The sequence below is a fragment of the Toxorhynchites rutilus genome, chromosome 2, assembly GCF_029784135.1.
Source record: "Toxorhynchites rutilus septentrionalis strain SRP chromosome 2, ASM2978413v1, whole genome shotgun sequence".
Classification (NCBI taxonomy): domain Eukaryota; kingdom Metazoa; phylum Arthropoda; class Insecta; order Diptera; family Culicidae; genus Toxorhynchites; species Toxorhynchites rutilus.
In genome coordinates, this window is record NC_073745.1 from 89,777,970 (window position 1) to 89,804,108 (window position 26,139).

Genomic DNA, 26,139 nt, shown 5'->3' on the forward strand with positions numbered 1-26,139 from the left:
CGAAGTTCGTGCGATAGCGGCATCTTTAGTGTTTCAGAATCAACTTTGCCAGCTCTTTTCGCAGAACGACAACAGAAAATCTGAACGGGAAATTGAGAATTGGCCGGTTTTGCTCGTTTTAAAAGGAAAAACTGGGGGCCCAAAGGCTGGTTAGAACGTCGAATGTTCATCAAGAGAAGGCTTGTTATTTAACAATTGTTCGATGTTTTATTCCAAAAAGTATATAACTTCAAATTTCGAATATTATGCATTTAAAGTGTTTCACCAAGCAAAGTTGCATTATAAAATAGACGTGAACAAAAAGCAAAAATTATAAAACGACAAGACAAAAATGCAGTTCTTATCCTGTCTTTTTTTGATTTTCGTTCAAGCGATTATTTAATAATCTCATTGCATCTAAACCATCCAATCATTTTACTTGTTCTGATGAAACGTGGCGCTACCTTTTTTAGAAGCTGATGAAAAGAAGCTACCATGAAAGCAACAATTTTCATTATTCACAACACATCGCTGCTACTCTCATTAACCCCCAAAACCTCCAAAATTCCACCCAGCAAGCACGAGAAATTCATTCCTTATTCATCTCCGGTTGCCAATAATATACACCCCTCCCCCCGTGTTCCCATCATACATCCAACCACCCCACCAAAAGTGTCGCATTTCTCCTCCCGCGAGAAATCGATAGCACACAACAAAACACACCGAAAATCCGTATCGTTTATTATTAATTTTGTCGCATTACAACAAGATTAGTCCGGGCATTAGTGTCGATTCCGTTGGCTCCCACACGGTCGCGGGGAACCCAGTCCCCATGCACCCACGTGGCCACCGCTCCCGAACCAACGGGTGTCAAGTTTCATCTCGGCCCGCTGGCTGGCGGCGAAAAAATGGTTCCATTTCCCCAGAATCGTCTCCCATGAGGTTGCGCGCCGCCGACTCTAATCCAATAAACGGCTTATGACACGTTGGGAATAACTTTTTCTTTCTTCTCTTTCTCTTTTTTCCCCATTCAGATATTCGCTGCTGCAATCCGAACGAGCGTCATCGACAGCGGAGATTGGGCTGAAGTATCATCATTGAATAACACGCTCTTACACACACCCTTCAAGATGCTATCGAGTAGCATGAACGTCACACCGGTCACGATTCTGCTCCTGGCCACACTTCTACTACCAATCGGCCGAGCCGGGCTGGCGAACTGCCCCATCGGGTGTCAGTGCGACGATGACACACTGGTGGTAACGTGTGGCGAGGGCCACCTGGACGTGCTTCCGATCGTGTTGAACCCATCCCTCCAGCGGCTGGTGATCAAAAATAACAAAATCAAAACCATCGACTCGTCGATGCAGTTCTACGCCGAGCTAACCTTCCTGGATCTTAGCTATAACCACTTGTTCAACATGCCTCCGCGGACGTTCGCCTATCAGAAGAAGCTGAAAGAGTTGCACCTGAACCACAACAAGGTGGGCTCAATTTCGAACAAAACCTTTCTTGGGCTGGAGTCCCTGTCGATTCTGAATCTCCGGGGGAACTTCCTGGACGAGCTGACGGATGGTGTGTTCTCCGGGCTGAAGAAACTCGAAGAGCTCAACCTGGGCCAGAACCGAATCGGTCGGATCGATCCGAAGGCATTCGATGGGTTGGTGAACCTGAAGATGCTGTATCTGGACGATAACACGCTAAGTGCGGTTCCATCGCCAGCGTTCGGTTCGCTGGTTAGTTTGGCGGAACTGTATCTGGGAATCAATTCGTTCTCGACTATCCCGAAGGATGCGTTCGTCAAACTGAACAAACTGAGTAGATTGGATTTGAAGGGAGCAGCCCTATCGAACGTGACCAGTGAAAGCTTCAACGGGTTGGAAGAACTACGGACGCTAGATTTGTCCGACAATCGACTTAGTCGAATACCGACGACGGAGTTGATGGCGCTGACTCGGCTGGAAGAGCTGGCACTTGGCCAGAATGATTTCGACAGTATCCCGCTGGCCGCTTTCGCTGGTATGGGTAACCTGAGGAAATTGGACATATCAGGTTCGCTGAAGTTGAACCGAATCGAGAGTGGGGCATTTTCGGCGAATGCCAATCTGGAAGAAATTGTGATAGCGTCGAATAAGGCGCTCAGTGAGATACAGGATGGGGCGTTGAGTGGATTGCCACACCTCAAAAAGCTGGTGTTGAAAGATAACGCCTTGGCAACCCTTTCGGATGGGTTGTTTTCCTGGAATGAGCTGGTGGATTTGGATTTGTCGGAAAATCCGATGGTTTGTGATTGTCGGATTTTGTGGCTGAGAAATATGTTGGTGAATAAGAGTAATACCAGCCAGAATCAGTTCCCGGTGGTGTGTGCATCGCCTGATCGACTGCGAGAGCAAACACTGCAGGCCTTATCACCGGAACTGTTGGGCTGTTCGCATACGGATCCCCGTGAGCAGGCGATTATCTGCGCAGTGTTGGTCGCAGCTGCGGCAGTAATCACCACTCTCGCACTGGTGATCTACAAGTGCCGAAGGAGGATCCGGGAAGTGGTGAAAGGTGGCTGGGGAAACAGTGCCATCGGGCGGAAGGAGCGCGAGTATCAGAAGACTTTCTCCGAGGAGGACTACATGGGCCGACATCCGAATCCGTGCGGATTGGGAGTCCACACGACAACGTTGAACAACTATCAAATCAATAACCACCACTCGCATGGAATCAGACATCTGCCGGTGACGGAACTATAGCTAGAGGCTCCCCCTCCACCGCCTCGGAGGGGAGGTTCGCAGCATCAAATTTGCCCCGGCAGCAACTGCAACGGAACGGCCACTACCTTCCTGCAGCTCAGTCAGGAGCATCTGAAGCAGCCGGGAATGAAACTCTTCCCCAACTACACCCCACCGATCGCACCACAAAGCAGCAACGCCACTTCCGCCAACTTCTCGACGCTGTCCAGCAATGTCAGCAATCATCACTACCACCAAATCACCTACCAGACGCAAACCCTCGCACCACTACGCATCAGTCAGGAGCATTTCAGCAGTAAAACGAACACATTCGTTGGGCCTGGTGGCGGCGGCGGCTCCGGCGGCCTGCCAAATGGTCGCCAAAAATATCAAACTCATCATCATCATCTCCAACAGCATCAGCAGCATCAGCAGCAGCAGCAACAGGAACAACAGTCCCATCACGAACTGTCCGACCACGAGCGGGATGACGATGACGATGTGCTCGTTGACAACGAGGATGACAGCAATAGTGCGACCACTTCACCACCGCCAACGTCTTCCTCGCCAACACCTCCGGAGCTGCCGATCCGCAACGGTTTGGTTGCGAATTACAATGTAAATACGCTAAATCACATCAACAATAATACGCTCGTCACTGGTGGCGGCTCGAAAATTCCGGCCACTCCGGTGGCCACGGTTAGCAGCGCCGTCGAGCGGCCGATTGTGTCAACCGGGGGGCGCAGATCACTGCGACACTATCACTGATAGAGAGCGAGGCGCGGGCGTTGAGATGATAATTCCGAACCGAAGTGTTTTTTTTGTACAGTCTATTTATCTTCATTATGACAGTTTTTACTTTTGTACTCGAGAGCAAGTATCGAATCGAATCGACATTCTGTATTATAGCGAATCGATTTATGTAGGTAGGTGTAGGAGGTGTCCTCGCGCTCGCGGGAGCCAGGCTTCAGCAAATACATTCGACAATTGTGCCGCGTGAATGCGATGAAACAAGAGAGGAAATATTATTCCTCAATTTAAATCAATTAGCATCGTGTCGGTTTCGAGAGAGAATGGCGGTGCCTTTGGGCTGTTTGAGTTTTAAATTGGTGCTATACTATCGGAGAAAATATGCTACTCGTATTTCTCAGTTTTCTTCGAGGATTTGTGTGACAATTGGGATGCTGTGGAAGGGGAGTGTAAACGATATTTTGGTATGGATTAATTTGATAATGCGCCGATGTGACCTGTTTTCTCAGTTTTAGGCAATATTTATGCTCTGTTTGTTCGACAGACTTGGTTTTGTTCATTGTAGTTCAAATGTTACGCTCGGTTCTATCCTAAGAGTCCAACAATTTTGTTAGTATTTGGAGTAAGACGGTGTGGTCTCTTTCTTTAGTGGAAAATATCGTATTCTTGTGTACTCGATCTCTTATGTTTCTGTTTTGGTTCATGTTCAACTGATAATAATTCAAATCTATTGACTTTTCTAGAATCTTTTGAGATTTTAACTTCTATCTCGTTAAGGATCTAACGATAGTCTTCAGATTTCAGATGCAGTTTTAGATACTATTTACCGTTTTTGCGTTAGGTACGAGCATATAGTCCCCTAATTTTGAATGACACTGAATAAAGTCTTAATTATACAGTGACCGGTATAAATTGAAGCCCACGCCATTTCATTTCAAAGTTTTAGTTGTGACATCACGTTTGAAAGCAAGAACAACAATTGTTTGATTGTTTCAACATAGTTTCTTATGTTCTCAATGCATTCAATCCAACTCGATTCATAACAAATGTAAAAAGGGGGTTTTCTGATAAATGGGAAAAAGGGTATGACAATAACACGAGCCCACAATCAATGGGTACAGGATAAAATTTTTCTAATGGGGAAAATGATGGCTTCAGGAGTGGATATGTCCTCCACTTGCTTCAATGGCTAGTTGAAGACGTTTTGACATACTGTCAGCGAGGATCTGGAGATGGTGTGGATTGACATTGTTCCACGCTTTCTGAAGAGCTGCAGAATAGTTGTATTTGTCATTATTGTTCATATTACAGTCCAAAATAGCCCATAAATTTTCGATAGGATTAAAGTCTGGGCTCTGAAGAGGCCATTCGAGAGGTTTTATGCGACGAGAATAAAAATATGCCTTCGTTTTTTTAGCTGTATGCTTAGCGTCATTGTCTTCTTGAAATAAAAAACCGGATCGTAGCTTAGCTTTCCGCACAGAATCTGACAAATTCCCCGTAATCGATTGAGTACCGAGCAATTTTTTTTGAGCATAAGCCAAAAATGCGGATGAGTTTTGTGTATATTTAAAAAAAATTATAATAGAAGTACCGGTAAGTTTCTTCGTTTTTTTTCAAAAATTAAAAAAATAGTTACAAATTTTATATTCAAAGTATTGCCCATCACTAGTCATAACTTTTTCCTATCTTTCTGGCACGGATCCATTTGCGGAAATAATCGGCCGGTTTGTCGGTTAACCACGAATCGATCCAATTTTTGACTTCATCAATATTGGAGAAGTGCTGGTCAATCAGGCCATGTTGCATCGATCGGAAAAGGTTGTAATCGGACGGAGCAATGTCTGGAGAATACGGCGGGTGGAAGTATATATATACGGCGTTTCAGAGTATGTTTTGACCGATTTCGTGACATGCGGTCGAGCATTGTCGTGCTGCAAAATAACTTTATCGTGTCTTTGCTCGAATTGTGGCCGTTTTTACTTCAGTGCCTGGCTCAAACGCATCAATTGTCGTCGGTAGAGGTCCCCCGCATTCGGTTTCAGCAGCTCATAGTACACCACATCCAGCTGATCCCACCAAATAGACAGAATAACCTTCTGGTCGTGAATATTCCGCGCGGCCGTCGATGTTGATGCATGGGGTATCCATACGTTGTCCGACGTTTAGGATTGTCTTGATGGACCCACTTTTCATCGCCAGTAACGGTTCGATGCAAAAAAAAAACCTTTCTTTTATGCCGTTGGAGCAGTTGTTCGCACGTGAAAAAAATACGTTCGACGTCTCGTGGCTTCAATTCATACGGCACCCAATGTCCTATTTTCCGTTGATCATTCCCGTTGCTTTTAAACGACCGGATATGGTTTGCTGAGCTACTCCAAGTGCATCTGCAAGTTCTTGTTGCGTTTGTGACGGAACTTGTTCGAGTAAAGTCTCCAATTTTTCATCTTTAAACTTTTTTGGCGGTCCGGAACGTTCTTCGTCTTCCAAGACAAAATTACCACTTTCAAACCGTGCAAACCAAATCTGACACTTTCGCTCAGTTGGATCATGGTCACCATAAACTTCCACCAAAATGCAATAACTTTCCGCAGCTATTTTATTCATATTGAAATAATGAAGTAACACTCCCCGCAAAAACACTATCGTTGATATGAAAAATATTCGAAGTGTCAAAAAACTATGTTGTTTACCCTTCAACTTTTTGACATATACTGAAAAAGACGCGCAATGACAGTAGCTTTCCAACGAATGTCTGGAAATTTGATTCACTGGAATAATAATCAATTTACGCCATCTATTGTAAAACCGAAAAAAAACTTACCGGTACACCTAATAATAAACCTAGATAACTTATTAGGTCACAATAGTTGTGTTAAAGAAAAAAAAGTATTAAAAGTGGTATTTATAAAATTTATCACCATTTACATATTTATATGTTTTTTTAAATAATGAGAACATTTTAATTACACAAATTCATTCACAATTATGGTTTGCTGCAAAAAGCGCGTGAAGTCCTCTTTTAGAAATTGAGTAAATTAGACTTTATCTTTTCACTTTTCCCTTACACATCGCCTTAAATTTCGCCCTGGTAGCTTTTCAAGTGATTTTCAAAAATCTCTTAAATACAACAAAAAATTGGTACGCAATAGAATCTAGATTTATTCAATTTGTACCCCCAATATGCTCCCGAAAAACGTAATCCTACGTTAAAAGGTGCCAAATCAATAAAGTTAACATAAAACAAGAAGAGCACTATCGCGCTCCCTGCACTTCCGGCATATAACAAGAGGAGCGCTATCTCCCGTCCTCAAACGGTTAAGGATGTCAATGTTGACGTCAGCAGTAATTGTACCGGTGATTCGTACCAAGGCGCCTAGAAGTATATCCTAAGGTGGGCTAAGGTGACTTGCTAAAACCACTCTTCAGCCATCTTGGAAGTCTACTGTGTTTTGCTTGTAAATAAAACACAATACGCTAGTGCCGAAGCACGCTCGTGATCAGTCTGTCTCTTTCACGCTACAAGCAAATAATTCCCCTTCTGCTTTCTTCCGTACTGTTTTCATATACCGCTCCCCTAACCAATATAGTGACGAAACGGCCTCACCTTAGGATATACTTCTATGCGCTTTGATTCGTACTAGGTTGCCCACTCCAGACCAAGGAAAACACCCCCACACCATCACGTTACCTCCTCCATGCTTCATCGTAGTTTGCAAATGACGACCCTGTAAGCCTTCTTCATATTTCCGCCACGCCCGTTCACGTCATTTCATATTAAAAAGTTCAAATTTGGACTCATTGGTCCACAAAATACCAGAACAATTTAGATTTGTTTATATGTTGCTGAGCAAATTTTAAGCACATAACTTTATTCACTTTGCTGATGAACAGAATCCTCTTCGTGAATCTGCTTTTTTTCCTTTCCTTGATTATACGGTAACTTTCGTAACTTTGAGTGATTCTTGCATATGCTCGATCATCTGTTTTCCGGGGACGGTCATTTCTAGGGCGACCAAAGGTTTGATGTATTTCTACGATTTCACGAACAGCTCCCCGACTGACCCCAAACTTCTCAGCGATCTTCTGCTGAGACACTTGGTTCAATTGATCTTTAACTACAAGATTTTGAACTTGTATACTAATTTGCTTTCCAATCATGCTCCTTTCCACTGATGAACCTTTTGTGTAAGTGACTTTCTGCTCCAAAAGTTTTGGTGAAAAATCAAACGCGCCTTGTAAACAATGTCGGAATACGTCTGAAGTGTCAAATCTGTCTTCAAAGAGGTACTTACCGATAGATTTTTCAATCTACATCGAGTCTTTCACATTTTTTTCGCACTGGGCTTTTGTTTTTGTCATACCTTTTTTCGATATAATATAAATAAAATTACTGAAACACAATGTCAACGGCTTAATATGGAATAGAATACACCCAACATAATAAAAACAATGTTGTAGCAGCAATTCAATAGTATCTGAAGTGAGAAAATTGATGAAAATTATATATTCCATGAGAAGAATTGAAAAAATAATGCATGATTGGTTTTTTTTTTATGCCAGTCACTGTATATGCATCGTTGAGCAGGACTATGTTGAGTTCATTCCGGAAAAGATTCAGATGTACGGAGACAGTACATACCTTATTAAAACAGATCCAATTGACAGGCTTCCGAGAAAAAATTCTAATTCGATTTTTTTTTTCATCATGACGAATTAGTTTACTGTCGTTGTCATCATAATCACAGAGACCTGAATAGGTTTACTTACAGTCATGAATTCAATCTTTAGTGTGATTCGAAGTCAAATCCTAGTGTAATTAAAAGCGTCGTATGACGGATATTGATTTAAGTAAAAAAAACTGACCACCTAGGGGTAACCAATGAAATACGCTTATGAATAGCAGCCACGTCAAAATCATGATCTAGATTCTAGAAGATTAACGCGATATTCGAGATGCAATAATCGGTGCCTGCTTATTGACCGCTGAGTCCATTGCAATACATGCTTTATAACCTTGCATCAGGAAGCACACCTCATTCGAAGTCAGATGCTTTATCATATAGAGGTGCGTTGATTTATTTAGTGATAAAAATGTCCCCCTTTGTCACAATAAGTAACGCAAACTCGCAAACGTACAAAATAGTCTCTTGATAAAATCTAACTGCACTGTGTTTGTTTCACAAATACGAATAATTGGCTGAAACTAAGACATGCATACAATATTTCTAAAACCCGTATCCATAGAAGCTTCCGCACGGATCCTATCAAAGTATTCGGTAATGTTGGTGTACAAAGCCACAAACGGTCCAAAAAACTCTCCTGTACAAGAATCGATTCCTATTTGAAACTATCTTGCGCAAATTATTCGTCAACCCAATACGCTCAATCCAGATGTCTACAGTCAACAAATGGACCGTTTGAAACTAGCGGTTCACCAGAAACATCCTGAATTGGCCAAACAGAAGAAGCGTTGTGTTCCATCGGGAAAACGAATGGCCACACCCGGAGTTGTGTCGCTTGATTGGGCCATTACCACATTTTTCTCGCATTGTAAAACTACCTGAGTGATAAGAAATTGAGAGCCGGAAAAAAAGGTATCTACGCTCAAAATCTTGTTCCTCCAGCTTAAGCTTTCGTTTCTAAAACTTTGAACTTACACCTCCGTAAAGAAATGAAAGAACGTCAGAAAATTCGGGTCCAAATATTTTCGAAAAAAAATAAACACAGAAGGTTTGAGCAAAAATTTATTTCCAGTTGATTCCTAGAAAGAATCAACTGGAAATAAATTTGCTGAAATTGCTGCCATTTCTTGATAAGTAACTTACTTCAAGAAGATAACGATATTTGCTACAACCAGGACACGACATAGTCATATTCAACTGAGGATAGTCAGCGGACTAAGAAGAAATTCTCATTCGTATTCAATTGGAAATGACTTTTGGCTTCTTCACGCAGTTTCTCCGTCGGGCGTTTAGTCGCTATTTACCTCTACGACTCGACTATCTGATTTCATTCTTTCCCTTCAACAGGACTTCATTGCATTTTGAAGTGATTCCCCTAAAATGAATTCGTTTCTCTCTCTCTCTCGCATGTATCACGTATGCATGTATCGATGTTTGAGTTCAACGTGGTTTGACATATGCTACAGGTGAGCTAGACTTTTCGTATCGTACACGAAAATTACTCACACGTATAAAATAGCGTGCAGTGTTGTGTTCAGAACCACTGACAAATTTGATTTTGTTGATATGAACCTGTTTTTCTGTAGTTTTTTTTCACAAAATTGAACTCGAAGACAAAGTGAATTAAAATTTTATTTAGAATTCCTCCCGGACTGCAAGCTATTTGCTAATACTAACGCGAGAAGCTTCATAGCATACCTAATAACTGTCTAAGTCCGTTGGTTTGAGTTCACGGTGGATAGACAATAAACCGTTCATTAATGGTGTAACTACTTTTTTTCATCAGAAATCAAGTTTTCGTTTCACTTTATATGGACGTTTGAATAAGATTGTGTACGCGTGTGGATTGAAGTCAGTTGAATGAAGAGGCAAATTTGTATTCATTCGTCACGTCAATTGTAATAAGTATTGACTAGAATAGTTCATCAGTCATCCTCGCTCTCAACACAAGTCAATTTATTTTCTAGTCAATTCACTTTGCCGAAGTAGTCCTAGTCGAAGCTAAAGAGAGGAAAGTCGACCTTCATTTTTCATCTTCGAAGATTTCTGGCCCTGGCTACAACATATGTAAAAATTGGTTTTATCACTTCCTCGCACCTTCCTACGATCTTTTGCACCTTTCATAGCGTCAAAATCGATACGGTTACTTCTCACCGCATGATGTCGCATACTCATGATCAAAATTTGTAGTTAGGGTGTTTTTTGAAATTTCCTCTAGCGACGAATTCTTTTTTATTCTCTCGAACGAAGCTTTAAAAGTTCATTCGTTTCTTGCCTTGAAAACGGCCAATTCTATGTAAGATCCTAGTATTGGACAGACGATCATTCGTTCAATTTCCTTATATCGTTTATTTTATAGAGGCTTTAAACTGAAAAGTTTATTCGTCTTCGGTCTTCAAACTTCTTCTTCATTCTTCTCAAACCGATGTCACAAATCTATGGAAAATTAGAAGCTCCCCGTGTCTAAATGTGGTGTCTAATTGAAGAAAAATATGGTACCAAGCGCTCAAAATTCGATAATTTTTCGTGACGCAACCCATTTTTAGTTTTTCAATTTACAGCCCCAATGCGTTCCTGGAAGACGTAAACCTACGTAAGAAGCATTCTCTCCTGTCGGGCAATTCTGAATCAGTCGTTCCCATGCTATATTTTCGTACCCGATAGAACAACGTTACGGCGGCAAATCTCAAATCAGCGGTTGCTCGAATCACAAAATGATATCGCATATACTCTGAGCATTGAGCGTGTTTTAACCATACAGTAGCAGAAATATATTCATTAATTCTTTGTTCTTAAGAGGCTTAAAAACTTTGCAGTTCATTCGCCTCTACTCGCAGGGACACTGATTGGCGGGCTCTTTTCTATTCTCCCGCTCGGGCGCTCTCGTAGAACATCGAAGCTATGCCGGAGTAGATTTCAAGACCCTGAGAAATGCCATTTGAGAATCTTTTCAAAAATTTATTGACTGATTGCAGACCCGGTGATTAGAGAATGAAGAGCGAATTGATAGATTTATTCTATTTTTTTTATTATTGTTATTTTTGTTACCGATCGAAGCCTTTCCGCCTGAACCAGGAACTTCATTCATATGTAGTCTTGAAAAAGAACTATTAGACAAAAAAAATCTCACCCACAACGGCGAGTGAGCAGGGTGCATTATCGTAATGCAATAACCATGAATTGTATTTCATAAAATCTCGTCTTTTGTATTGTTCCTTTCAAGCTGCACATTACCTCAAGGAATTTCTCCCAATTCTGCTCTGCGAATGATGTGAGATGGCTTGAGTCACAGTTTCTCCAAAAGCGTAATATGCTCTTAGACGAGAATTGGAGTCATGTCCTAAGCTAACAAACAACGTGACATACAAATTGAAGAGAGAGGCTGAACGTGAATGTCACTATCAGATTACGTAACACAGCAAATCCTGAACCGAAAATCCCGGTAAACGTTGGAAAAATAAATTTCGGTAAAAGATTAACGTTCTGAAGTATCAGAATATAACCATGATTAGAAAGGGAGTATTCTGATACTTTAGGACGTTAATCTTTTGCCGTGTCTTCTACGAGTCGTGATTTCTACGGAGCTATGCGGTAAATATAAGTAGTTTTAGATGAAAGACATCGATATATCATCGACAGTATCTTTATAGAAACCCCCTAATTCATCGGGTATTCAGGTGGTAGCACCAGTGGTCACTTGCACTGTGCCGTTTCCATTCTCGGATTCATCAATTTCAGGCAAATTTGCCCATTCCTCAATAGGAAAAAAAATGACAACGCTCAATTGAAGCACTAATTTAACACTTCAGTTCCAAAGCCAAATTGGGAAAAGCGTCGGTCATGGTTAAACCGGGAGCCACATTTACGCTATCTCATCGCAACCGCCTTTCATCGCCCATTGTCGTTATCTCCCCGTCTTTTTTCTCTCTCTTCATTCAAAATTAAACCACCCGGATGACCCCTTGCCGATCCCTGTTGCGGGAGATAGAAAGCGAGGCGAGGGGTTTCACCTCTATGAATATCTAAAACCGTTCGTTCTCCAATAAGTATGATTGATGGACCTTCATTTGGTTGGTTGGTCTCCCGAGTGCTGCCCGGAACGAAAAGGTGAAAAATTCCATCTGCAAGCGTACGGAGCGGCCACAGCGAATTACTTGTTCTTCGCATCTCACCACGGTACCTTCCTCCGACTCCGGTGGATCGGTGGATCACCCAAATTAGACTGAAGACGAAGTGATTCTAGATTGGCAATTAATTTGGTTGAGCTCAAACTCGAAACCGGACGGCGCAAAAAGTTGGCATTCTCAATGGGTAAACGTTGGACGAATCAACACTGGAGAACGTATTGTAGGGAAGACAAGATAATTGATGATCGATTAAGCAGTTGCAGCTGGAAGCTCGTGAACCCTATTCAAATTTATCCGAGGAAGCGAACGTGGCGCGGATTTTTTGGCTTACCGTTGACCCTTTCGCCCTGGAAATGTTTGACTTGCGGATGCAAGAATTACACAATAACTGGAAACACCGATATCAAATTTTATGAGCAAAATTTAATTAATTGTCCCATTTTGTTTAGCAATCGTTTGTAATAGTCCCTTCCTAAACGTTTTATCCCGCTGCCGGTGTATGGTGAGTTCCCCACCACCCATCTAGACAAAAGCACCAGACTTAATCAAGACGACCATCACGCGCCAAAGCTTGGTTCAATTTCCTCTTCTAATTAGACGCTAATTAAAACAATTTCTGTCAGTCCTCGCTGTGTGGAAACAGGGGGAGGCGAGCGCTAACGGGGGCTCTACACTGACTGGCGCGAAAGAAGATCTACCCTCAATCCGTGAGTCTGTGATTTGTATTCATTTTATAAACAGCTGAAAGCAAGGGCTTATTTTGTATTAATATTGATGGTCTTGGTCCGAAAAAAATAGAAGATTTCTGAACTAAAACCAGAATCAGTTGCCATAACGTGATAAAGATTCTATGTTAGTTAAATCGGATAAACCAAGTCAAAACGAATTGCTCAAAGCCAATGTAACCACCCTTTACTTCGAAAACCAATTGCAACGGTTTGGGAGTTTCTTGGGTACTGAGGAACAATGTTTCTGTACTAAATAAAGGCGAATGAACTTAAAAGTTTAAGGCCTCTTTAAAACAAAGAATGGAATGGAATCTGTACAGCAAAAAAAAAAGTTATTGTTAAAATTGCGGAAAACCCCCAGTATGCTCAAATGGGTGCACATCACATTCATAATGTGTTTTGCGCTACTTGAATATAATGAATTGCGGTGACAGACGCCTCTTTCAATGTTGATAACCAGCAATATAAAGATTGGAATGATTGCAGTACTAAATGTACTGAATAAAATAGACCTCCTACAGAAAGACATCTGTAAGACATCCATTCCTTCTCGTTTGTAAACGACACCGAGACCACCGTTGAAGCCGTACCGTTTATGTAAGTCCGTGATTCGCATGAATTCGAGACAGTATTTCCCATCTTCAGGCGTGTACTACGACCTCGACCAATTTCGCTTGAAGCTTGATGTTCAGACTCTTATCGATTGGTACTCCGAGGAATTGAGTGTTTTTCTCTTCAAGGAAATTTTCCGAAACGTATCTAGGATTTTCTTTTCTAGCAATTATTTGTACAATTGATGGCAAATTCACGGTTTCTTATGTGTTCATAGAGTTGTCTACTACTTGAGCACTTGATGGGACCGGATCGTCAGAAATATGAGCGTCAACTAATCGATTACCGGTTACCCAATCAACTCCGTGATAGTCTTTCTCGTCCTATCAGGAACGGGGATTGTATTGTATTCGCACACCACCGGATAGTGATCGGAGCCTAACTGTGTAATCGGTTTCGATAAGGGTGAATACAAGAGAAACAAGTCTAATGTGTAAGATTATTTTGATGATTACGGAAATATCGCTTAATCCTCTATGTAAATGGGAACACTTTCCTGAGCAGAGATAATCAGTAATTGATCATTTTTATGACAGTTATGATTCCGCTAAAAGTCTTGAGGATCATCGAGATTTCCTGCAATCCCGAACCTTGCTTTATTATTTTAACCCATTTTTGGCCAAGCGTTCGAAATATCGAACAGCAACTGCAAAGCAATTTTCATGGCTTTGGAAAGCAACCATATGGTAAGATTTTGACATCAAATGATAGCTTAGTTTATTAGCTACCACTTACCATCACTTTCATTCAATTTTACATAAATTGATTGGGCAGTAAACTCGGTTGAAAGCAGCTATGTGCGGAAAATACATTACTTCACATAACCTAACAAAAAATGCACAAATATGTAAACTTTTCTACAGTATTACTTTGATAAAAGAACACACATTGTGATGTAGGATTGAACTTCCAACAGGAACAAAAATCTAGGTTTTAGCCAATGTTTTTGTTTGGCGATTTTTTGATTTTTTGTTATTTTCCGGAAAACGGAAGAACGGGAAACAATTATTCTTGAAGATTGTGACGCCAATAATCAAAATTACCTCAATGGCTTTTGTTAAAAAAAATATTTTTTACAGCTTGGTCGTTAATGGGTTAAGTTTCAACAAGAATTCTACGAGGAGATTTATCAAATCGTTCCTGCTCACGCATTGTCGATATGTACGCACTGTGAAAAGCGAAAGAAATAAGTTATAAACTAGATCGTCTGATTGTAATTTCTACTTTGTCACCTCATGATTTGAGCGATCTAGCCGGGCTCCAAAGTGCCGAACAGAGAGACCGTTCCAGTGAACAATTCTGATTATGCGATTTTCCCTTTAAAGCTTGAGTAACTCAATATATGGATGCAAAAAAAAAATCGGATCTCTCTCAGAACCATGTCAATGAACTGAACATGAAGGTTTATTGCACTTTTAACGCAATATGGCAAAAAAGAGTACTCCAATTTGGTTCTGATTATATCTCGAGCTTTTCTTAGAATACCACGCATCATATTTTGGACACTCTTTCGGCTAACCTGAATGGCCGTTTTATCCCACCATCTCTCCACCTCGTTGTCTCGATACCACTTGGAATCCTTTCTTTTTGTTTATGAAGAAAATGGAAATGGCTTTTCCTATCCGCAGCAGCAAATACCTTGTTCAATTCTGACAACGTATTTGCACATTTATTTCCTTGTGAATTCATCGGCAAAATCTAATTTTTATTAGATTTTATAAGATTTTATTAGTTTTATAGAACATTTGTTCATAATTCATTTTTACGAACGTTTAGTCGCCCATGAGAATGCTATCCTTTGTACTTCGTACACCTAAAATAAATAATTTACGCATTTTTGGCATCGTCATAAATAAGCTTAAAAGTTTCATGAAATGTGCTATCGACCCATACTGGTACAGCATTTGATCAAGCGAGAGGCGAATTTATGTATAACATATATGAGGGGCTCAGTAGGAAAGAGGTGTGAGTGACATGTTCGATTTTCTCTTCATCGACTCTCTCTTTTAGTCATAACTTAGCTGCAAACACATTTCTAACTGTATGTCACAATTTGGACTATAGGTCAAAACCGCATCTATCATTTTCTATAGTAAACTCCAATTAGAACTTTTTGCAGCACAGTTATTAACGAAAGAAAATGTTGATGAAGAGAGAATCAATCAAGTCACTAACCCCTTCCCTTCGAAGCCCCTTATATGACATATCAATATAAGAGAGCAAAATAAAAGACACTTTGCAAAAGCAAGCCGCGTGTCTTCCTGTGGCGTCGCTTGGCATTCGTTTTAAGTACAGGCTCAAGCTGGCATTCAGTCTGAGAGAATGAGAGGTCTGCTTATGTATGGAGCAGAAACAATTCAACACTCTTAAAAAAAATTAAAAATCTTTCCTGCCGAGAATGATATTTTTTTGCCAACGTAAGTTTGGGTATATGAACCTCATTGTACAACTTCCGGCACGTCTTTTGGTCATCATATTCTACTTCAGTGTCCTGTTTGGTTGCTTGCTGACCCGAAAAGATCGAAATCTTCCTCACAGACGAATCTATTTCGCTGTACTTTGGCTGGCATTGAATTTCCTGGCGATATCATGATCCAACAGCCCTGGGCCTGCCCTAATCATTCTCAAAACATTCAAATGCAGCTTCTGATCCTTAGTTCCCCTACGACGCATGCTATGATCCTTCCGATCGATAGTATGTAGCTCACGAAAATGTCTGAGAACGCTACACACAGTCGATTCAGCCAATTTCAACAATTTCGCGATTTTTTAATCTGACCAAATCGTCGGATTATCGAAGTGGATGTCCAATATTCATTTTACGTTTGCGGCTTCCTTCAAGTATAGCTTTTCTGAAACGATATGAATAGCGACGAATTTTTCAGCACTGAAAGAGGGAACATTTCAAAACAAACTTCTGTGAAAACATTCCAGATCCGACCACTTGGAGCGCGGTCGTAGAATAAACAGTGCGTATAGATATTAAATGAATCGAACTTTACGTCATAAAATGACAATCGAACTCTTCAAACCCACGAAATTAAAAATTTCCCTTTATTTTCTAAACACACCTCGTGTGAGGGAAAAACGAGTAGACCCTGGGCATAACTGACCGAAAATTCAGTTTATTACAAACCTAGTGTCCGCGAATGGTTGAAATTAAATAGAAATGAAATTGCTTTCACAATATTCTCACGAAACCGCAAAAATCGCCCAGAGAACAACTGCAACAGAAACAATCACTCAGAAAAAAGTATAATGTCACAAGTAGGTTAGAACATCATAGGAATAAATGTCTCACGAAAAAAGCGTAATTTCTACCATAAATCTTTTCTCCGTTTCTTTTTTTCGAAATTTATTCTGAGATCAATGTAATGGGATCGAAGTCCCCATTTAACAAGGATAAGCAATCCGAGTCGGTCGCCGACCCGCCGTCGGATGCGGCGGTCTCTCGCATGAAAATCTGTGTTTCACTAACTGTCCGATTAGTTTGAATCATAGGATAAGATCCTTTAGCAAGGTTCGATCGAACTTTAGGGAACGTCGGATGGCATACGTTTTCTTGGTTCTAAAATATATCATTCATTGTAATTCAAAACTATTGCACCACGATCTGAAGAAATTTTCACAATTATAGGTATTTTGGTTTGAACATTTAGTGTGACAAATCATAACTCGTATAATCGCGCACGATATCACAGACCGTCTTATATCCATGATGTTTTTCCGTGTCAGAATATTTCTAGTCTGTTTGTGACATTACACTTTTTTCTGAGGGTTTATTTCTGTTGCAGTTGTTTTCTTGGCGTTTTTTTTCCGGGGAGCTCACGAAACATGTAATAAGTGTTGCTATAGAACTAATGATACTTTTTTAACATGTGTGTCGTGGTAGCTGTGAATCATATGTTTTGTGAACAATTTGATCTGCCATTGCATCATGGCTTGCCTAACCTATAACATTGTCGTAAAAAATTGCATATTTCAATTCGAAAGACTCATCGCAATCTTTTGTCCTAAATCAACATAATATTCGCATACAAAACTCATATAGGGCAGATATAATGCCAAAAAGGCAAAATATAGGGACCTTTAATTACTACACTGCCCATGTTTTTAAAGGAGACGTAAACGAACAAAATCGACTTTTTCGCTGTTTCGCATTCTACACAATGTAATACGTTTGCTCAACATGCAAACAAACATTTTTTGTTCGAAAACATTTAAGCAATTTTGAAAAAACCTTTCCGAAAAATCATTGTTTGTCCGCATAACAGACGTAGTCCCATGCAGCTTCCACACATCGTTCGAAAATTAACATTTGTCAGTATTATGTGCTATAAGCTAAATCTACATTTGAATCACATTCTTTGTAGAGTTCAAACATGTCTGTCACGATAGTGTCTTATTACTTAGTGTTTCCTAATAGATGAACATAAAAAAAAATCATTGAAACTCATATAATAACTATTTTCTGTACACGATGAACGAAGAGAAGCAATTGTGTTTTTTAATGTTATAATTAGCTAAATTTCTGCATTTGAATCTTCAAGTAAATAATGAAACAATCAGATCAGTAGTAAAATTAAAATAATATTGATTCTTAGCATTATAACTCCTCGGATTCAACATTGAATAATTCCACATAGTCAGCATTTACTCATACCGTTGGAGTAAGTCACTCCACCATCTTTATGCGATTGATCGTGATATCGGTAAATCATGTTGCTAAAATTACCAACATTGCAGATTGCCTTTACAAATTTAATTAATTGAAGAAACACAAACCTGCTGTTCTTATCATATCCCAGAGTATTATTCAGGAAAAAAAATTCTATCCTTTTCCAGACATTTCACTAAATTTCTCCCAAACCTTTTTGATTTTATCCGAACAACTGAAACTACCGACGGAGACGTTTTGACTATTATCGGAATTGTAAATACTAACGCTACAAACAGAGCAACCTGGTAATTACGTCTAGCTATGCGGACAAATGTTCAATGAAACGATTTATTGACCGCACAAATAGACGCAAGCGTTTTCCAAATGGATAAAAATATGTTATAATCCGCAAAATCACCTAGGTCCTCTTTTTGCCGATAATATCCTTCAACTGGACAGATCATTTCATCGGAAATTTGCATGGTTATGCTTGTAGGCCAAAAAACAACAAAAATGCGTTTTCCCAACTCTAATGGTGTTGTCGATTACGTTTCCTATGCAATCATGAGCAGTACAGTTACTGTTTTTCATAAGCATTGCTAGTGTTTATGTAAGGTGCCGTAAAAATGTCATTTTCTGTTTATTTAAAAAAGAAACAAGTCATCAATCCGGTCGCTGTTTAACATGTGACAAAAGCTTAAGCGTTCAAAACCAATTGGTGCAAACATTTTGTAAACCCATCAAGAAATAACTTATCAACAAGCGTTCAAAATTCGATCATTTCCGTGACGCGACCGATATCTGGTTTTTCAATTTGTACTCTATATACGTTCCCGGAAGACGACGTCAAAAAATGTGGATGTTGAAACCATTATGAATGTTATAGTTGAGGAACAGCTTTGTTTATTATTATTCGGATTTACGGAACATTTTTCGAAACTAATAGTAAATGTAATATGAAAATTCCCCGATGAGACGAACCCTTATATCACTCAGAACTTTCGAATTAGGGTATACTACATGGGCTGAAAAGTCCCGGGATTTTCAATAAAAACAATCGTTTCTTGGGTAAAGCTGTATTTATTCCTCAACATAGTTTCCTTCGAGGGCAATATACTTGGTATAGCGAGTTTCCAATTCCCTTTCTGTAGTACGAACCGTCTAAGTCTTCGAAATACGCCTCAGTGCCACTCTGCAGACTGCCTATTGGACTCATAAATGTGGTAATAGATGCTCGTTTCATCCACTATCACAAAAAGTCTGAAGAAGTCCACTCGATTACGCTTCAACAACGCCAAACCGGATGTTGAATCATCAACGCGCCGCTGTTTTTGGTCGACGGTCAGCAAACGCGGCACCCATCGCGCGGATAGCTTTTTCATGTCCAAAATGTCGTGCAAAGTGTATTCGTTGAAATGCCTATGGTCTTAGCTTCACTTTACGGTCGTTCAAAACGAGTTGATGCACTTGTTTTACGATTTCTGGATTCGTGGCCTCTTTTGGCCCTCCAGAGTGAGGTGCATCTGCGGTGCTTGTACGGTCCATTTTAAATTCACTAAACCACCAATAAACTGTTGTTTTCAAGGGAGCAGAAGTGGAATAACATTTCGTCAACCACTGCATTAGTTGTTCAGGAGCTTTTCCCATCAAAAAACAATGTTTCATCAAAATACGATGTTCCTCATTTTCCATTTTCTATATGAATGCTCAGATAGTGACACTTACACAATTGTAGTTTGTGAACAAATAAACGAAATGACAAGAAACTTCACACATAAGCTAGTGACAGATGAACTTCTCGAAATGAATCTTGTTTATTTTTTAGTGGTGCTTTCCATCTGTTAAAAAATCCCTGTTTTTTCAGCCCATGTAGTATCTGTTTCTCATGAGGATTTGCTATCTAGATCACGGTTGATACAGATGAATGAGTCGAAAATAGTTGCATTTGGATCAAAGTTTGCAGTCAGACTACTGATACCCAGTGAAAGCCCTGTTTCAGCATTAGTTAGTTTGTACTAACAAAAAGCGCATTGAAGCTTACTAGCATTAAAATGGTCATAAACTGCCAATAAAGATGCCGATTTAGTGCCGTACTAGGGTTAGAAGGCGATTAACCCCGAGGTAGACATTCGCCACGTCATTACTGATGTACGACATTCATTGCTGCAAAAAGTGAGCGAAAATTAGTCTTCCCGATTGATGTCGGACTTCGAACCGGTTGAGGTAGCCGAAAATCGGAAATCATTTAAGAATAAATCGGCAAAGATTTCTCTTCTTAATAGAGACTGATTCAACGCATTTGACACCATTTAGTGGTGTATTAGTTCAATTATGTATCTTCAAATAAAGAATTTAATCAAATTGTTACATTACAGTTCTCGAGCAAGTAATTTTGCCATCAAATTCTATTTAGCGTTTTTTTCTGTATTGAGCACTTGTTTGACCTCGTATGACTTCATTCTGGAAAGTAGCTTCAACCTATGGACGAATTCTGACGGCGTTCCTATCCTCCAAGCCATTATTCGAATAGAGAAGTCGGGATTCCTTTCTGGAAACGTTCTCACCTTTCTGTTCAATATTCCAACATCGTAATATCACGACCAATATTTTTGTCACTTTTTGATTTCTCTTCGAAGGTTAAGAAATGTTTTTTTTATCCAAAATATATATTTTTATTAAGGCTCATATGGTGTCAACCTGAAGGGGCCGGGAGTTCAATATTTTGACAATGTTTGCCTTATAACTATGTTAGTAATATGTAACCGATTACTCGCGGTTGGCTCGAGGTTAGTATTACAAGTGTTTTCGTAATTATGATGTTGCTGTCTCCAATGCTCTGTACCTGTGCCCGACACGGGATACTTTCTTTTGGGATGCGGCTGACCATTAATCAGCAACGCTCCCTAGTCTGTACCCCATATCTAGCGTGGTGCGTCTTCTCGACTCGAGGAATCCAGGATAGAGTTATCATGAGCGGAACAACCTTTGGCTCTTGTTGAATGATCAGTGGACTGCACAACCTTTGGCCCGTGTATCTGTAAAGAGTGTGTGTATGTATTGCCGCGACTAAGTAAACATAACTTTTCTGCAGTTTAACGTATCAAAAGGTTAGGTTTTTCATTTCGACTGTACAAAATCCGTTCGAGCATTTCTTTTTCGCTAATTCTCAATTTTGACACTGCTCGCGGAATATCACAATTGATCATAATAAAAAAAACAAGAAGTGGGTTATATCTGGGATATAACCGCAAGGTAGACGTAGGACTATCGTTGGATCGGTAATCATTTATTTGAAATTGCATCTGAATCAATTCTTATTGAATGAATGAATGAATAGTTCGTAAGATTGCTGAAAGTTTTTCTTGTTAGTGTGTTATCAACATGAAATTCAACTCTTTCGAACTTGTTGGTGGCACCAAAACGAACCCATGGAATTTGAGTGGCATTGTAAAAACAACTGAAGATGTTTGATGCATGATTCATTTTTGTTTTCGTGAGAATAACACGAGATTTTTCATGATCACTCCATGCGCAGAATAGAAACTGAGGGCGTCATGTCATGGTGAAAACGAAATAAAGTCTATATAACCTTGCATAAAATTCATTTCGTTTTTATCGTGATGTGGCAATTATTCATGACTGTTCCATGCGAAAGCAGAACAGAAACTGATACTATTGGATTGCATCACACCAAGTCGAATGCGTAAATGGGTGCGAATATTCCTTCACTCGGAAGCATTCACACCAAACAATTTTTCATGACTGTTCCATGCGAAAGCAGAACAGATACTGATGCGAGTAAAAGTACTCTTCTTCTTCTTTTTGGCTTTAAGAGGGTTTAAACTTTTCGGTTCATTCGCCTCTAAAAAGTACTCACGCCTTGCATGTGTCCGCTATGGTTACCCAAACACTAATGCAAGCGAGCAAAAGAAATCACAGCTTGCATGTATTCGCTATGACTACATTTTGCGTCCGTGTTCGGGAACACATTACGATCACCAATCATCATCAATGAGCTAGATTGTTATGATTTCAATAGCTTGCTTTCAAAGCAAATTTTTAAGCTATTGAAACGATTCAACATTCAAAACCTTGCAGTCCAGCGTCACCCTCTCGTTTTCGAAATTTTGAACTCACACCCCGGTACAGAAATGAAAAACGTAGTCCTACGTCAAAACTACAGATTACAGACGTTCAGTTCTGTTCGAGTTTTTTGTTTCAAACTAAACAACTTCCGCAAATTGTTTCAATATATCAGCATGAAAAATAATATAATGAATAATGATGAACACATATATGTAGATGTTCAACGGTCAACGTTGTACGGCGTAATCATTATTGTGCAGGTCACTATACAAGCGACTCCCATTCACATGGATACAGTAGCTTAACCATGTAATAATGGCACACGGAATCCGTGATCTTATTTTCAATTCTAGCTGAACAAAAGCAAACAAATTGAGTTTCGTTCCCGTAGAAAAAAAACAATGCCCACAGCATCCCAATATTAATAGTGATTGAAACAATGTGAACGTTTGGCGGTGGTGCTATCAAGTCTAGAGTCCGATTAAAATTAAACCCCATTCAGAAGCGAGCAAACTTAATTAGGGTCGTACGAAAAGCGATTAAAAATTATGCCTTCATCGTTGCCTATTTCCGCACTCACATAAAAGTTTGAAAAACATGCGACCGGGGAATCAAGGGCAACAACCAGCCATTTCTAATCATTAGTAAAGGTGTAAAAAGCGGGCGCAAAGTGTCGTTCCTTTTGCTGAAGCTACCTCCCGCTGCAGGCGGCAATCCAGATCAAAGTAACCGGACGCAAAATGAATGAAAAATAAACAGGCGCACAGACGCGTGCACACAGTCAGACACACTCACACACACACGCTCGCTCGTTTTCACAATGAAAGCGTCAAAAGTGAGATGGACTCAAGCAGCCTCCGTTCGTTTGAAGCAGGCTTTGAAAATCGTGATAAGCACGGGGCGTTCAGAAAGCCCGAACACAATCGTGGGGAAGCAGAACCAGAATTTTGACAAAATGAACATCCCTAGCGCCGCGTGCGTTTAAAATAATAATTAGCAGTGAATGAGGAGACGTAAGAAAAATTGCAGCTAATGTCATAATTTAAAACTGAGAGCAGCAGCGACGGTAGCACAACAAAAAAAATGACAGAAGAATAAAAAACACAAGAAACACACGTTAGCCGATAGTGATATGATAAATTAAAACAATCCTAGTTAAGTGACGTGAACAAAAAAACAAACCAGCAAAGCAAATCAAACTCTTGTAATCTGTGGAAATTTTGAAAGCAATATCTTCTTGACAAATCTTGATATACATGGAATACAGCATTATTACACACAAAAACACACGCGAACACTATTCACAATTATACTCAAGGGGTCCCCAGCTGTTTTTCTCTCCAAGAGGGAAACCGTTTTGTTTTGCTTTTCAAAAGAAAACACACCTCTATATTTGTAGCTCTTCGTTTGTAAAACTGTGTAAAAAAAGACTCTAGTTGTTGAAGTTTGTGTAAATAGATAGGAAGTGACAGTGGTAAACACTTAAAAATGATATCCCGTGAATTCGGCTCTTGAAAAAAAAACGCGATCTAAAAGAAAAAAGAAACACTTGAGAGTAATTGTACATAGTAAGCAAAAATTTAGCGCTAGGGAGATGAGAGAAAAAACTATCAAATTTGACCTAATCTTTACAATATCACATTAAAGGATCCTTATATCATAGAAAAGTAAACAAAACAAACTCAAGCAAAACAAAATAAAACATAGCCTGAAAGAGCTAGAAATCTGTAATGCATGGGCATCATATTTCAGAGATGAAGAGAACAACGCTAATTTATATTACACTTCATTGCGAGAATACACATACACACCCCAGATGCGAATACACACATACACACAAACACGAACCGTACTTTAGAAGTCTAGTTAAATTATACTGAATCTACTGTTAGGAAGCAGAAACAAAACAAACTAAACCGATATAATTTAAAGTGATGATGTCAATGCAAGTGAGAAAATCCACACATCGGAAAGCGTCTGTATATATTAGAATCTAGATGGAACACTCGATTGAAGTGACACACGTGCAAGGTGAAAATAAACGACTATTTTTGACTATAACAAGTTTCGCGTGTAGCCTCTTTTTGTACGCCGAAATTTCCTTTAGAAGAACTGTAATTGAGTGGGAGAATAAAAGGTAAATGGTTTGATGGTTGTGTAAATACGATGACTGGCCTAACAGTATGAAAGGTATTCAACAGAGAGAAAAATAGTTCCAAGGTTGAGGTAAGTTACCCTAGGAAAAATAATTAAACCTGCCATTTTATCTGACATATGATAACCAAAACTTCATGAACATTTAAACCATTTTTTTTCTCTGGATTTATTACTGGGTTTTGCACCCAAACTAGCGTTGGCAGAAAACATGTCATCTTTGTCAGAAAAGATGTCATTTCCTGTGCATGAGAGTCAAATGCGCAAATAATGAGCTGTTTTGAAAGCTTAAAAATTGTTTGTATGTATGCGTGCGGACATCTCTTTCTGTTTTCTTTTCTCATTTCATTTGGGATTGTGCCAAAAAAAAAGTTCCTACGACGTGAATGGGGATCGAACCAAGACCGGCTGGAATGCAAAGCTATTTTACATAAATGAAGTTGGGAATCGTTTTCTAAGAGTAAAAAAGGAGCGCATGAAGAAGAACAATATCTATCTCGGTCTGGGCCGTGTATGTGGTAAAGTGGGCGGAAAGTTTATTTGTCTTTTGTTTCGCTCACTCGTATTAATCTTATATTGCTGTACCATGAATATTATACAAATGCTTACCTGTATTTGTGAGTCATGACATTTTCTGTTATGTTATGTCTCATTTAATGTCATAAATCGGGATAACAAAACATGAGCTAAAAATCAATTGTGGGTGTGGGTTTGTTTTCTAAATGTTCAATTTTTTTTTTGAGTTAAATTATGTTTATTTTACTTATTTATAGACTCCACTTTTGTCGATCAACGAGGCGATCCTGAATTCAGAGCATACCTTGCGACCGTAATCGGCAAACATTATCTTCTGTGGGACATTTTTGAATTTCTGAAATAAAATGTCATCAATCTGTAGGACTTTTGAACGCTGGAACAATGCTGAAATGTTTCACATCTGAGGAAGGGGGATTATCGTTATCTTCATTTTATGTAAGTTTCATTACCTCTTCGATCAAGTCACCTCTACTTTCTTATCCGCTCTGTGACTAAGCTCTGAAGGATGTATGCAAATTATCATTCCACGTGGATACTGTATTTCGCAAATTTCATGCCGAAGGGCATCCATCATCCTCCGTAATCAGTTTTACTCATATTAAAAAGTTTGAATTGGAAACCCATTGAAAAGTTTGTTCGATCCACATTAACGTTTACGATTTTCAGATGAATGAACACACTTTAAAAAAAATTATTAATGGAAATTAACTGTTCCACATTGAATACGTATTTTACAGTGATATGCATAAAAAAGTTCAACCTGCATATTCAAAAACTTTTCTCAATTTCTGGACTATTTCATCAAAAACTTCTACCATAATATCGTAGAATTGGATATTAACTATCTTTCAAGAAATTAACAAGTTTTGCCAGTTTTTGATATATTTCGTTTACTTCCTTGCATGACTTTTTTAAAGTGTGCAAATATGCAATGATAAAAATAAAAGCCCGTCCCCAAAAAATAATATTTAAATCATACAAAACCTTTGAGTAACCTCTCGTTTCCACGTGTTATGACAGCTAGGGCTGTGTGAAATTATTTACAACCTTTTAGTGATTCAGTTGACGCGATATTGGCACATAAAAGTCAATTGTTGTTGT

General features: G+C 39.4%; 2 protein-coding genes across 7 annotated transcripts in view; both read left to right on the plus strand.

Annotated features, from left to right (window-relative positions):
• The window catches only part of LOC129771653 (insulin-like growth factor-binding protein complex acid labile subunit), a 671,410-nt gene extending 668,555 nt beyond the window's left edge, over window positions 1-2,855 (plus strand). For all 6 annotated transcript variants that reach the window (XM_055775520.1, XM_055775519.1, XM_055775522.1 and 3 more), the window contains one exon: window positions 1,014-2,855. In XM_055775520.1, the coding sequence (XP_055631495.1) occupies window positions 1,110-2,720 (1,611 nt within the window). In that variant the 5' untranslated portion in view covers window positions 1,014-1,109 and the 3' untranslated portion in view covers window positions 2,721-2,855. The remainder of the gene's footprint in view (window positions 1-1,013) is intronic.
• LOC129765919 (carboxypeptidase N subunit 2-like) overlaps window positions 1-24,411 on the plus strand; it is a 32,473-nt gene extending 8,062 nt beyond the window's left edge. The window contains exons 2-3 of the mRNA XM_055766363.1: window positions 1,014-2,636; window positions 2,721-24,411. Coding sequence (XP_055622338.1) covers window positions 1,014-2,636; window positions 2,721-3,467 — 2,370 coding nt within the window. The 3' untranslated portion in view covers window positions 3,468-24,411. The remainder of the gene's footprint in view (window positions 1-1,013; window positions 2,637-2,720) is intronic.
• Window positions 24,412-26,139: the final 1,728 nt, after the last annotated feature.